The sequence below is a fragment of the Cicer arietinum genome, chromosome 4 (genome assembly GCF_000331145.2).
Source record: "Cicer arietinum cultivar CDC Frontier isolate Library 1 chromosome 4, Cicar.CDCFrontier_v2.0, whole genome shotgun sequence".
Lineage (NCBI taxonomy): Eukaryota > Viridiplantae > Streptophyta > Magnoliopsida > Fabales > Fabaceae > Cicer > Cicer arietinum.
Genome location: NC_021163.2, coordinates 60564627 through 60578529, shown reverse-complemented (window position 1 = coordinate 60578529; position 13903 = coordinate 60564627). Strand labels below are relative to the sequence as shown.

General features: G+C 32.7%; 1 protein-coding gene across 4 annotated transcripts in view; it reads left to right on the top strand.

The window, feature by feature from the left end:
• Nucleotides 1–794: 794 nt before the first annotated feature.
• Nucleotides 795–13903, top strand: part of LOC101500650 (CHD3-type chromatin-remodeling factor PICKLE) — a 17398-nt gene continuing 4289 nt past the window's right edge. The window contains exons 1-23 of one of the 4 annotated variants that reach the window (XM_027334028.2): nt 795–898; nt 2873–3022; nt 3841–3978; nt 4059–4213; nt 4454–4615; nt 5141–5388; nt 5490–5585; nt 5722–5858; nt 5931–6143; nt 6425–6532; nt 7865–7915; nt 8019–8118; nt 8721–8863; nt 8990–9093; nt 9867–10005; nt 10104–10273; nt 10928–10994; nt 11082–11204; nt 11570–11679; nt 11754–11832; nt 13027–13227; nt 13530–13665; nt 13751–13859. In XM_027334028.2, coding sequence (XP_027189829.1) covers nt 2876–3022; nt 3841–3978; nt 4059–4213; nt 4454–4615; nt 5141–5388; nt 5490–5585; nt 5722–5858; nt 5931–6143; nt 6425–6532; nt 7865–7915; nt 8019–8118; nt 8721–8863; nt 8990–9093; nt 9867–10005; nt 10104–10273; nt 10928–10994; nt 11082–11204; nt 11570–11679; nt 11754–11832; nt 13027–13227; nt 13530–13665; nt 13751–13859 — 2936 coding nt within the window. In that variant the 5' untranslated portion in view covers nt 795–898; nt 2873–2875. Of the gene's footprint in view, nt 899–1023; nt 1123–2869; nt 3023–3391; nt 3518–3840; nt 3979–4058; nt 4214–4453; nt 4616–5140; nt 5389–5489; nt 5586–5721; nt 5859–5930; nt 6144–6424; nt 6533–7864; nt 7916–8018; nt 8119–8720; nt 8864–8989; nt 9094–9866; nt 10006–10103; nt 10274–10927; nt 10995–11081; nt 11205–11569; nt 11680–11753; nt 11833–13026; nt 13228–13529; nt 13666–13750; nt 13860–13903 lie in introns of those variants that run through there. The other 3 variants (XM_073367862.1, XM_073367861.1, XM_073367863.1) reach the window with 3 other exon arrangements.

Genomic DNA, 13903 nt, shown 5'->3' with positions numbered 1-13903 from the left:
CTCTATAGTCACTTGAAAAATAAATAAAAAGTTGTGTTTTTTGTCTTTCCGTCATTTGGGTGTAGTATTTTTTTCTTCCAATTTCACTCTTTATTTTAAACTATTTTGTTTACCATTTTATTATTCTTTATTTTACTTAAATAATGACTAAATTTAAAAAATATTTATACTTAATTATAAAAAAATAATATTTGAGGTGGGTTTTTTTCTTTCAATTTTATCTTGTTTTAGTCTATATTATCAATTAAACAAATGTATTTTATATTTATAAAAAACAGAGTGTTTAGCGTTAGTATAATATTCCATTCATAATAAAATGTAAACAAAAATAATATATAAAAAGTTGATAAATATGGTCTAAATTTCATATTAGATAATGCAACTTTTCGTATAATATTTTTGTTTGACAAGTTTTATTGTACTATAAAAAAAAGAGTGTGCATGAGTATTATAAATATTTTAATTAATAATTTTATTTAATATGTCTAAACATGTTAATTTTTAAATGTATCGTAAAAGTCACATTTTTATTTATATTTTATTCTTAAAAAACTTTAATATAATTACATATTATTTTACTTTTGTCAAAACATTTATTATTATTATTTTCCATAAAAACTAATATTTTATATTCATAAAAAAATACAACTTCCTTTATTCAATTAAAATACTATATTCTTCATTGACAAAAAATATAATTTTATTTTCTTTATATATAGACACAAAAAAAGTGTGACTTAGGCCATCACCATTTCTTCATCGTGTTTGTTATTACTCTATAGTCTCTCGCTTTCAGACACACTCTTTTTACTCTTTACTACACTGCTAGTTAGTTACTTTCCGACCGTTTTAAATTCAACTTTCTCGCTTTTCAACTCCTTTTCTATTGCTCTCTACGGTTCGTTCCGTCTCACTCTATTTTTTTCGTTTTTAATTTCTATAATATCTGAGCTATGAAAAATTGAAAATCATCGTTGTTGTTGATTTTTGTTTTTTCATTACGAATTTTCGTCTGAAAATCGATCTGAAAAATTGTGCATGGATTTTGATAACTGTTTAGGCTTTAATGGTTTATTGATATTTGTTTTTGGGGAAATAGGTACTTGGAACTGTGATCTGCAGGTACATTGCTTGCTCGTCAAGAATACTTGAATCAGCTTCGTGTTGATATTCATGCTGGATTGCTTGCGTGTATAATTTTTGATATTTTTTATTATTTCATTGTTTCGTTAGTAAATCGTAGCTCGTTTTAGTGGAATATACATATTTCATTTTGGAATGAAATATTAAAGAAAAATTGAATAAAAAAGGTAAATGATACTATATACTCAGTTTGGATTAGCTTCTGATTTATGGCGCTTATAAACTGTGATGCGAATTTGATTTGTAACTTACGAGAAGGCCTGACTAGTTTATTGGTATCTACTGAGAAGAAAGACTGCGGTCAAGATTGGACTGCTCAAATTCAAGCTCGATATTTTTTAATTACAGAATAAAAATTAAATCTGTATTTTATTGAACCATTAGATTGAGATCGGACGGTCACTGGAGTCTTGATTTCAGGAAACCAGTGACCGCAGTAAATCTGATTTCGAAGATAGATGAGAAGATTTTGAAAATGTTGAACTGCAAAAGTTGATTTTAATTTGTGTGAATGAAGTCTATTATTTGGAATGTTCATAGTCATTTTTATTTCAAGTTTTATTTTTCTGTAAGTACTTTTTGAATTTTTTTTTCGAACTAACTTAGTTTTAGTTGAGTTGTTATGTTTGATTTGGTCTTTAGGGTTTCACTTTACGTGTTTGAACTTTGAATAAGTTTTAGTATTTTACTGCTGTTGTTTTGCCTTTTTATGTTTGTAAATGGTATGATTACGATTTGGTTATTTATTGGCATGAGCTGTTTTGTTTAGTTCCCAGGGTTGATTTGAAATCATAATGAAGAAATTTTCATTTTGTCAAAAACATGCACATCACACATGCGATTGTGCTTTTATTTCGCGCACTCGTTTGCTATATATGATTTCATTTATGTGCATGCACTTATGCCAGCCTTCTTATTGTTTATGGTTGATTTGTGGTTTCATTTGCTGCAATTTCTATATTATTTACTCTTAGGTAGTTCTATGCCATTTAATTTTCTAGAATGAGTTATCCGTTTCTTCTTTAAGAAAGTTTAGATACTCCCCATATATGAACTGACCTGTAATATAGAGCAACTTGAACCTTGTTATTGATCTAGATGTGAAAGTGTTGAATTAATTATATGTCTGATTTGTTTATTAAAGAGACCTGCCAATAAAAAACATACATATACTTATACAATCTCTAACAATGAAAAGCAAAGCGAACTCTCGAGACCCCTTTCAGCGACAGTTAGAGTTTTCTTAACAAAATCCATACATGCACAATTGTTCTACATCTCACCGAGTCATTATAAAGCAGTGCTTGGAAGAGCAAAATTGGGATCTAGGTTTTCACTATATTGAGCGAATTCTAAACCACATGCTGCTTGTCCAAAGATGACAATTTTCTTCCCCTATTGAAAGGGCTACCGGATGCAAGAAAGCTGGCTGTGATGTTAGGGTCCAGGTGTAGGCGGCCTTACCTTGCATCTGCTAAGCATTTAAAATGTTCTTTTGTTGACAAATATATTATTGGATATTTGTTTTATTTCTGGAATGGTGTCTCAGATTTTGATCCCTCTCTTTCAGATATGAGCTTATATCATAGTTAACATGTTAATCTAGTACGCTAGTCTGTCACAATTTTTTTTTCTCAGATAAATCTTGGTTTCACATAGGGTGGGAGATATGGCTGATAGAGTGGTGTCTTGTATCTTGCTTACATGAAAATTTGTATCTTTTCAGCAGAACATGAGTACCTTGGTCGAGAGGGTTCGTTTAAGAACTGATCGCAAGCCAATTTATAATACAGACGAGTCAGATGATGATGCTGATTTAATGCCCATAAAACATCAGACAACTCAGGAAAAGTTTGAGAGGATTGTTAGAAGCGATGTAGTAAGTTACATCCTTCCTTTTTGCTCTTACCGTTTCTGTGTAGTTCATTTTATCCTGTGTTGTACTCTCCCTAAATTTTGTTTACATTTTTGGTACTACAGTGTTGCGTGAACTGCTTTGATAGTTGGTGCTTTTATTGCTTTACTACAAGAAACACATATTAGAATTTTAAGTCAAACTGAGCATGTGCTTGATGAATTTTAAAGAGGCAGACAATTCTTTGACATAATATTAATTGGTGACAAGTGTTGTGGAGGAAATTTTCTACTTAAGCTTATTGTTTAGATCCTCAAAATATAGTTATACTGTTTAATTTGGTATGGAATCTGTAATTGCTAATGCATACACATTTATAACATAATTAAGGCCTTTTTGAGAAATAATATGGGGGCTTTGTTTTCTATTTTATTTTTTGCATGTTTTTGTTTATCTTATTCTAATTCCTCACAGCCTCATTTTTTATCTGTGAAACTACATGATATTTGTTGTGCCAAGGTTCTGATTTTTGCATTTTTTATTTATCTGACAATGTTACTGTATACTTATCTTCTTTTGTAGTTCTATGTTTATTTTCTAATAAAACATTTTCATTCATCCAAAGAAAAAAGATGGAAGCATTTTATTATATACATGTCTGGAATAATATTCCCATTAATCACATTTGAAGCTAGTTACTCTTCTATATTCATTCATGAATTTTGGGTATCAGCTTGTAGGGATCATATTCACTTATTTGATGTTGTAGATTTAGACAAGTACGTTTGTCACCTCTTTTCTTTCCTGCTCCTTGTTTTGATGTTTCTGTCCTTTCCCAATAGAAAGAATATTCATGTCAAGCTTGTGGAGAGAGCGGAAATCTTCTGAGCTGTGAAACATGCACCTATTCTTTCCATCCTAGGTGTTTGCTCTCACCAAATAAAATCTCCCGTCTGGATAACTGGATGTGCCCTGAATGTGTAAGTCTTTAATATTTTTAACATGTTTTCTTCTTAGGTAATGTCTTTATAATACTTGCATTCTGTGTGTACGTGTGCAGGTTAGCCCACTTAATGATATAGATAAGATATTGGATTGTGAGATGCGTCTCACTGTAGCTGGCGAAAGGGATGCCAAAAGTTTGGGGTCAAAGCAAAGTTTGGTCAAACAATATCTTGTTAAGTGGAAGGGTCTATCACATTTGCACTGCAGATGGTATGAAAGTCATCGACTGTTTTCTTACTTTTCAGCTTCTAATGGTGTCTTGTGAACCTTATAATATGAATTTCCATTCTTAATCTCACCCTATCTATTACTGTATCACTATAATTTTCAGTTTTGAGTATTACGTTCAGTTTTCTTTTTCAAAGAATGCTTTTGAAGTTTTTATTTACTGAGTTTTTTTTATCACTGCGGGTATTTTCCATTTACTAGCTACATATATTTTCTATTTAGGGTGCCAGAGGAAGAGTTTCTGAAGGCTTTCAAGAACAATCCACGAATAAAGACCAAATTAAACAATTTTCACCGTCAAATGGCACCAGTTAGAAAAATGGAGGAAGATTTTGCTGCCATTCGACCTGAATGGACTATGGTTGATCGAATACTTGATTGCAGGTTAAGCTATAAGCAATTTTATTTTTCTCGTTGCTTATATTGAAAAATAATAATACGAGATGATTATGTTCCTGGTTACTTTACATGTTTTTGAACTTTAGATTGAGTTGAAATCATTTGTCCCAGAATGTTAAGAGGATTTTTTTAGAAAAGTGGTTGTTAAGTTCAAATTATCACTCTTGACTTTAGGTTCACTAATCAATGACCTAGGAAGTGAGCTTGGGTTGCTGATTAGAGGTTTAGATAATTTTATAATTTGTTGTTAGTTTTTCAGGAAAAAGCATTCCATCACCAAGTTTTTCCTCTAGTCTGCTCCCTCTTATATGTTGATGATCATGTATTTTTAGTCTCCCCCCGTCTGAAATGATTTTATAATTTTTTTGTTGTATTTGACTCGTGAGAGATTTTTGACACTGAATTATGTTGCTTAATGGCATAGAAATTTTTTGGAATATTTTTTTTCCGTCCTTTCTGAAAATGTCGACAAATGCACAACTCATAGAATATTTTGTTTAAATGGTACAGAGGGGAGGATGATGCGAAGGAATATCTTGTGAAGTGGAGAGAGCTTCCTTATGATGAATGCCATTGGGAGCTTGAGACTGATATCTCTTCGTTTCAGGCAGAAATTGAGAGATTCAATATATTTCAGTCTAGATCTAGGAAATATTCTTCTAGTAAGCAAAAAAGCAGTGTTAAGGATGATGCTGTATTGAAGCAGCAGCAAAGAGAATTTCAACAGTATGAACACAGCCCCGAGTTTCTTTCAGGGGGTATGTGTTTTGACTGACCTGTTACACTGGCAATAGCATGCCTTTTGCATCTATTTTATTAGATTTGGATGATCCTGATTTCATGTTTTACGTAAATGAAGGTACACTACATCCATATCAACTTGAAGGATTGAACTTTCTACGATTCTCTTGGTCCAAGCAAACTCATGTTATACTTGCTGATGAAATGGGACTTGGTACTTGGTCTCTGTTTCTCTCATGCTCAGTCTATTTATTCCCTCTCCCTAATATTTGACTTCCCTACTTTTCTTCTTAATTTGGAGTTTCTAGCTGAAGCGTCACCTTGATGATGCCTTGATTTTTCATCTTCAGGAAAAACCATACAAAGTATTGCTTTCTTAGCCTCCCTTTTCGAAGAGAATGTTTATCCCCATCTGGTGGTTGCTCCACTTTCTACACTACGAAACTGGGAGCGCGAATTTGCAAATTGGGCACCACAAATGAATGTTGTATGTATACTGGATTCCTTAGTTACATTTTTAGTTATGTATTTTTTTTTAAATGTATGTTAGTTTCTGTAGGTTATGTATTCTGGTTCTGCCCAAGCTCGTCGCATTATTAGAGAATATGAATTTTACTTTCCGAAGAATCCGAAAAAGATGGAGAAAAAGAAATCTAAAAAAATAGTTACTAAAAGAAAGCTGGAAAGGGTTAAGTTTGATATCCTTTTGACATCGTATGAGATGATAAACTCTGATACCACAATATTGAAGCCTATAAAGTGGGAGTGCATGGTAAACGTCTGCTCACCATTCTTGTGCTAGAGCCAGTAAAATTAGGGTGCGTTTGTCCTGTGGAAATGTTTTCTGTTTGTGATTCCTGTTTCTCAAGATGACATTTTTGTACTCTAACAAGTTGTTAAAACAGAAAATGAAAAAAATAATCCACAAACCAAACATGCCCTTAATTTTCCAGTTGTCTCTACAATTACCATCTAATTACATCTCCTTTGTGCTTTAGTGCACTATACTTAAATGCTAACAGCGTAACATCTGTTTATACATAATACATGCAGATAGTTGATGAAGGTCACCGTCTCAAAAACAAGGATTCCAAATTGTTTTCTTCATTGACACAATACTCTAGCAGACATCGTGTGCTTTTAACAGGAACTCCTCTTCAGGTTTATTTAAAATTTATGCCATTTGCCATACCAGATTTAATGTATGCCGATGTCTTTACAAGAATGAGAAAAATGTAATTTCACACTTCTCCATCAAAATCCCTCCTCTCATCGAACCAAACACTATTTTAAAATCCCTCCCCTCCCCTCCCTTCCTATTTGTTGAAATAAAAAGGCCGTTAGGGTCCGTTTGGTTGGAGAGGAGGAGATATTTTAAAAAATGTGTTTGATTCAATTTTCAAGAGAGGAGGAGACCAAAATAACTTATAAACCATTTTAAATCCCTCCTCTCCTTCACTAAACATATCTCTATTTCCTCCCTCCGATGAATTTTAGCAGTGGTTAACTAGAATGGTGTTTGGTTTTTTGGGTTTCCTAGAAAGACTGTTGTTGGTCTTTTGACTATTACTAAGAATTCTATTTGGTAAATTGGGATGTATATAGTTTTTAAACAATTCCTTTTTTAGATTTTGTATTTATATTTAAAGATATACATGTATTCAGGTTGCTTAATATATACAACATGAATTTTTGGTTACCTTGATCCCTGATATGATGCATGATCAAATATAATATTTTTGTTACCTTTGGGTCCCTACTGCCGCCGACCTGGGTCCTGGTGACAGACAGTCCGGTCCTGGTGGCCTGGGTTCCAATGGCTACGCCTGTGCCATAACATAGTAATTAAATTCCTTTTTAAGATGATTTATGGATGGATTTGATATACATCAGTAAATAAATTGTAAATGGGTGGATTGAATGATTTTTTAAATGGATCGTTGATGGATTTAATTTTTCAATAAATTGTTTTAATCCATCCATTATAATCCAAACAAAATTTTATCTAATCCATCCATTTTCCAACCCTAGTATTGACACAAATTTTTTAGCATTTAATGAAAAGAATAGATCTGATATTATTCTCAATTAGATTGAATGCAAAGGCTGATTACAATTGACACACACACGCACACACTACCTACCACCTAATTAAGAAAATAAACGATTACTACACAAATCAAATATGTCAAATCTGCCCTAATTATGAAATAAATATCTTTTAATGATTCTACATTAAATATATTACACAACAAAAAGTTTACTAAACTAATGTTTGTTACATAGAGCATTTAACTTCTGTTTTAGTTGAGTTGTAATTTTTCTTAGCTAAAGTGCATTGCTAGATTTTTTCCAAGGAAAGTACTTATAGTACTCTGTCTAGTAGACTTTACACCTTCTAGTGCATATTATTGATTTATACATCCTGGTGGATGCGTTGAGTTTTATATTGGAAGTTGTAACCTTCTTGACAACGTGTCTGATGCATTGCAGAACAATCTGGATGAACTTTTTATGCTTATGCACTTCCTTGATGCTGGGAAGGTTTGTATGATATCTATATTATAAGGAAGTATGATTATTATGTTGTATAATATGTTCATAAAGATCAAACGTGTCTTATGGACTTTTGATTTCCTTTTGGTAGTTCGGAAGTTTAGAGGAGTTCCAAGAAGAGTTTGAGGATATCAATCAAGAGCAACAGATTTTGAGGCTTCATAAAATGTTGGCCCCACATCTCCTGAGAAGTATACATCTTATTCTTGAATAAGTTACATATTTTTGTTTGATTTTCTTGTCAGAATATCTGTTTATGCTCAAGATTTATTATAATAGCACTGACTCTGATGAAGTTGAGGTTTCTTATATTATTTTTGTGTTTCGTTCTTCAGTGATCCTTGCATGGTGGAGGTTTCTTATATCTTTGTGCTTCTTCTGTTTTCAATCTATGCACTCTTATATAATCTTGTTCTTATAGAAATTCAGTCTTCGTGATCACTCTTAAGAAATGGTTGATACTGGATGAAGTTGTGGGTCTTATTTCCATTTTATACTGATATATCAACTTAAAAACTAATGAGCAATAGTTATTGGAATGATCAATGTTGGAACTGGTCCAAAAAGTTTCTAAGATCTTGACTTTACTAAAAGAAAAAAAGGGGCGACTGCCTACTAGTATAGTTTGGCTTCCCTTTTTCAAATGAAATGCACGAGCATGAGTCACTATAGATTCAGATAATTAGATTTGGTTTGTGTAACTTTAGTACCCAGGAAGGGCTTCACATACTAAATAGTTCATGAAAAATAAGACTATCTGAAATGTGGATTCAAATGTTTTATACCTCTGCAGGAGTGAAGAAAGATGTCATGACTGAACTACCTCCTAAAAAGGAGCTTATTATACGTGTTGAATTGAGCAGCAAACAAAGAGAATACTATAAGGCAATTTTGACTCGTAATTATCAGATATTAACTCGCCCTAATGGAGCCCAAGTAAGATTCATGCTTTAGCGAACTAAATCTTTTGGTGTTCTATTCTTAACCGTAGCTTCAAAAGGAAAGAACCAAAACGTGTGTCAACAATATGTTAAGTAAGTGTTTCATATGTTTTTGAATCAGATTTCTCTTATCAATGTTGTCATGGAACTGCGTAAGCTCTGTTGTCATCCCTACATGTTGGAAGGAGTTGAACCAGTTATTCACGAAGAAAACAAAGCATACAAGTAAGCTTGGTGCCAAAATTTTTAATTGCCATTATGGTTGTTGTCTATCAGAAATAGTGGTTGCTCTGCTTATGTAGTGCTGATGTTGTTTCCCTTTTTATTTATAAATGAATTGCTAATTTTTATGTCACCAAAAAATTATTCTTATGGTAAAAGGCATTATGTTAGCACAATTTGAATCTAGGTTACCAAATGCTATCGATAGTGGTGCAGTCCTTGGCTGCAACATTGCCCTCTGTCATGTTGAAAATAATGGGAACTGTGGTGTGATGGCGTCACTCCACGAGTGCAAACTGAAAATCCAAAAATACTTAGAAACTAAAGTTAAGGTTTTTGTGGGTGTACTTTAGAGATTTCAGAGGAAAAACAGTGTGGAACTCCTCGAGTTTGTGAAGAAGGTTTTGTTCAGAGCTTCTCACTTCGTCTCTCTTCTTGTGGAAACCGACCAGTCATCTCACGCCTCTCTTATTTGCAATATTTAAGACACCAATGACATTTTAATTGTTAGTAATGTCCTGAACTGAGGTTTTTTTAATCATGTTTGGGATTATGTATTTAGTAGACACTATATAAACTGCACAAAAACTTTTAGAATGGCAGGCATTCCACTATCCCCTGTACCACTACAGCGCTTTTGGGGCGTCTACTATGCACTGCTATTTGGGATTGATAACATCGATTTGAATTATAATGAAATTATTGTTCATTATATTGTTGAGCTACCCTATGTTGATTGGATCACTATTTTCCCTATTCATTTTTCTATGTTATAGGCAATTGCTGGAATCATCGGGCAAGTTGCAATTGTTGGACAAGCTGATGGTGAAGCTTAAAGAGCAAGGGCATAGAGTCCTTATATATTCCCAATTTCAGCACATGCTAGATTTGCTTGAAGATTATTGTGTTTACAATGTATTGATATGACACTATTCTACATTACTGACCTTTTGTTTTCTGCACAGTGGAATTTTTCTGTGTTATTGAATTTATTCTTTTTTAAAAAACACCAGCATTGGCAGTATGAAAGGATAGATGGCAAGGTTGGTGGAGCTGAAAGACAAGTACGCATAGATCGGTTTAATGCTAAAAATTCTTCAAGATTTTGTTTTCTTCTTTCTACTAGAGCTGGGGGACTGGGGATAAATCTTGCAACAGCTGACACAGTTATTATATATGACAGGTGACCCTTCATATTCTGTTTTTATTTTTTTTCATTTTATTTTTAAATAAAATTCCAATCAAAGTAGTCATACTATTGGCTGTAAAAAAGTTAACAGCCTTTTTTTTTCCTAGTGAAACTCTAAAGGTAAAAATTTATTATGTTTAGCATCTTTAGCTTCCACAATGACAACTGCTATCCCAATACATTTGAAATTTCTTCGGGCTAAAACAAATGAGAATAGCTTTAAGCTAGTTGTGTCTTCGATTCTTAGTGCTTGGCCTGTCATTAGTTGTCCCTGTTCCATTTTTTTGAGTAGTTTCCATGTTACTTCTGCTGGTGTTTACTATTGTCTTTTTTTTTTTCTCTTCATTTTTTTATGGCATTGATGTTATAAATGTGACTTGTGAACTGTTAAACTTCATTATGCTATACCTTTTTATACTATTATACTTTACTAGTTTACTTGATGAGCGCAATGAATGTAACTATATAGTGCTTAACATGACAAGCCGTTTTCTTAGCTCATTTCTTAACATTAACTCTCATTATAGTCGTTCTTTAATGCTGACAAGGATGTCATGCTGAAAGTTTAATTATTCATTTATTTTTTGTATCGTCTAATTTGGTTCATTTTTTTCACAACGATTTGATGATCAAAATTTTATTCTATAGTGATTGGAATCCTCATGCTGATCTACAAGCCATGGCCAGAGCTCATCGACTTGGACAAAATAACAAGGTTGGAGCTTTTTTTTTTCTTCTTTCTTTCATGAATTTGTAGTAGTTTTTGTTTGGCAGGAATTTCACAGAAGTTCTTGTGTTTTAGGTGTTGATTTATAGGCTTATAACACGAGGAACAATTGAAGAAAGGATGATGCAAATAACAAAAAAGAAAATGGTGTTAGAACACTTAGTTGTAGGCAGGATAAAGGCTCAAAATATTAACCAGGTAATAGTTTTTTTTTGAAACATTGAAGTTTTTTGTTTCCAAATTTGACGATTACTGTTTTCCTGTCGCATTTCCTTATAAATGCTTCTCAACTGAGATAAATATCTGGTTTTTAACTTACGATTAAGTCTATATAAGCTTATAGGTGTTTCTGGAGAAGTGAAATGAGAGCATTCAAAAATGTTAAGGTGCTAAAACTCATTTCAACTTACATGGGAAACTAGTAGTTTGAATACTCGTAGTTATTTCAAGATTATTTTCAACTTTTATTTTCCTATATATTTGTTGAAAAGTTTATCCAAACTGGCTCGCAGTATTTTTGACTATTTAATTTGATGGCAACTTCTGATTACTATCATGCTTAGGAAGAGTTGAATGATATCATAAGGTATGGTTCAAAGGAGTTGTTCACTGATGAGAATAATGATGTGGGAAAGTCTCGTCAAATTCATTACGATGATGCTGCTATAGACAGGTAATTAAGACTGTTATACCTTCAGATATGAGTATGCTTGAGAATTTCCTTTCACATGTATTTCTTTATAATAGATTGTTGGACCGCGATCAAGTTGGAGATGAAGAGGCCACTTTGGATGAAGATGAAAATGGATTTCTTAAAGCCTTTAAGGTTGAATTTCATATGGTCTATCATACATACCTGTGCTCCTAACTTGATTTGTATCCTGTCATTTATTATTTTTAGGAAATATATGTATATAGACATACAAAGTCACTCAAGGACACATAACCAAAAGAAACGTGGAGTGGCATACACCTGCCTAAGAAGTTTTGAAATATTTATTAACTTTGTTGTCACTGTACTTTGTCTTTATAAATCCCTATTTTGGATTAATTTGTTTAGTTATTAGAATACTCCTATTACAAACGAATTATCTGTGCTTGCCTTTGAATATGCAGCCACCTGTGCCGTGTAGTGATTATGAGGTTCTAGTGAATTTCTGTTTTCTGCATTGTCATCTTGGTACATGCATGATTCTGCTTATTTACTTTCAGATTTCTTATTGTTACTATGATTGCATTCTCATTAATTTAAACCTGTTGAAGTCTTATACTTCTGCTTTATTGAACTTTTAAGCTTCATTTGGTTACCATGACATCTTGTATTTGGTGTTGGCGTTCATTTTATACATACTCCATTCATATTCTAAGCTCCCATGGTTCATCATTATAATTAATTTTCTATAGGTAAATAAATGAGACTTTTATCTTTCAATCACGTGTCATATTGCCTAATTGTGGGTGTGTTGCATTTCTTAGTTCATTTGCATTTTTTTTTAGTTCTTGTTTCTTGTTGTACTATATGTACTTCTATACTATATTAGAAAGATTTAGGGAATTTACACTAATTACAAGATAATGTAAACTAAACTACAATCCTATGCATTCCTAAAACACAGCTTTTCCATATTTTCAATTCCCAAATTGGATACTTTTCTTTCAAATATTGGGCTTTTCAAGCAATCCTTTTAGTGTGAATATCTACTATCTGTCTTTTTTTGCAAATATGGAGTACAAATCAAGCCACTATCCTGCTTGTTCGTTACTGCATTGACGTGCTTAATTGAATCATGCTAAATTGGATTATGTGCTAAGCTGATTGCTTATTTATTTTCTAAGTAGAGCTTCATATGTCATTTCCATTTTATCTTCATCTTCTAAAAGAATAATCTCAAGTCAAAGTGAATCACAGATACTTTGTACCCTAATCCGAAACTCATCTCCAACAATCTGAAGTCAACATCAATTTTCTCTTAGATTATTTTCTTTTCTTTTCATTTACCATATAGATACTATGTTCTAGGTGGCAAATTTTGAATACATTGATGAAGCTGAGGCTGCAGTGGAAGCAGAAGAAAAAAGAGAAACAGAGAGTAAACTTTCTGTGAGCGGTTCAGAAGGGAAAAATTACTGGGAAGAGTTGCTAAAAGACAGATATCAAGAGCATGAAGTTGAAGAACTTAATACCTTGGGCAAAGGGAAGCGAAACCGCAATAAATTTCTGGTATGTCACAGTGTTGTTTACTTATATAAGTTGTATTAGTCTATAAGGAAACTGTTTTGGTTCTTGTCTAAATGAGTTTGTGCTTCCGATTACATTTTCCATTTTTGCTCTATTGTTGGTTTCAATCTTATGACTACTGGATCCTTTTTATTTGCCCATGCGGATGATTTGTATAACTAGAGATTGACATATAAGATTTTGGTACATGAAAGTGCAAATGTATATTTCTTCTCTCCTTTTGATTGTGTTTTTGTTGAGATTGTATAAGTGATTCCCAGACTTTCCAAATGGTTTCTTATTAGGGGCAAGATTTTGCTGGTCTAGAAGTTACAATCTCTGACGGTGAGGATGACAATTACAAAGTGGATCTTACTCATGGCAATTCAAATTCAACAGAAACTGCTGCTTCTAGAAGGCCTTGCAAAAAGAAAGCTCGTTGTATGTATCAATATCAACTTATCATTTCATTTATGATAATGGACTTCATTTATCTGTCTTTGACTGTGATGTTAATTTTTATTAGCTGCAGATAACACAGATCCACTTCCCTTAATGGAAGGCGAAGGAAAATCACTACGAGTACTTGGTTTTAGTCGAAGTCAGAGGGCTGCTTTCCTTCAAATTTTAATGAGGTCACATTCTAGTTGTTGGTTATGATTATGTCTAGTCTTTCCCT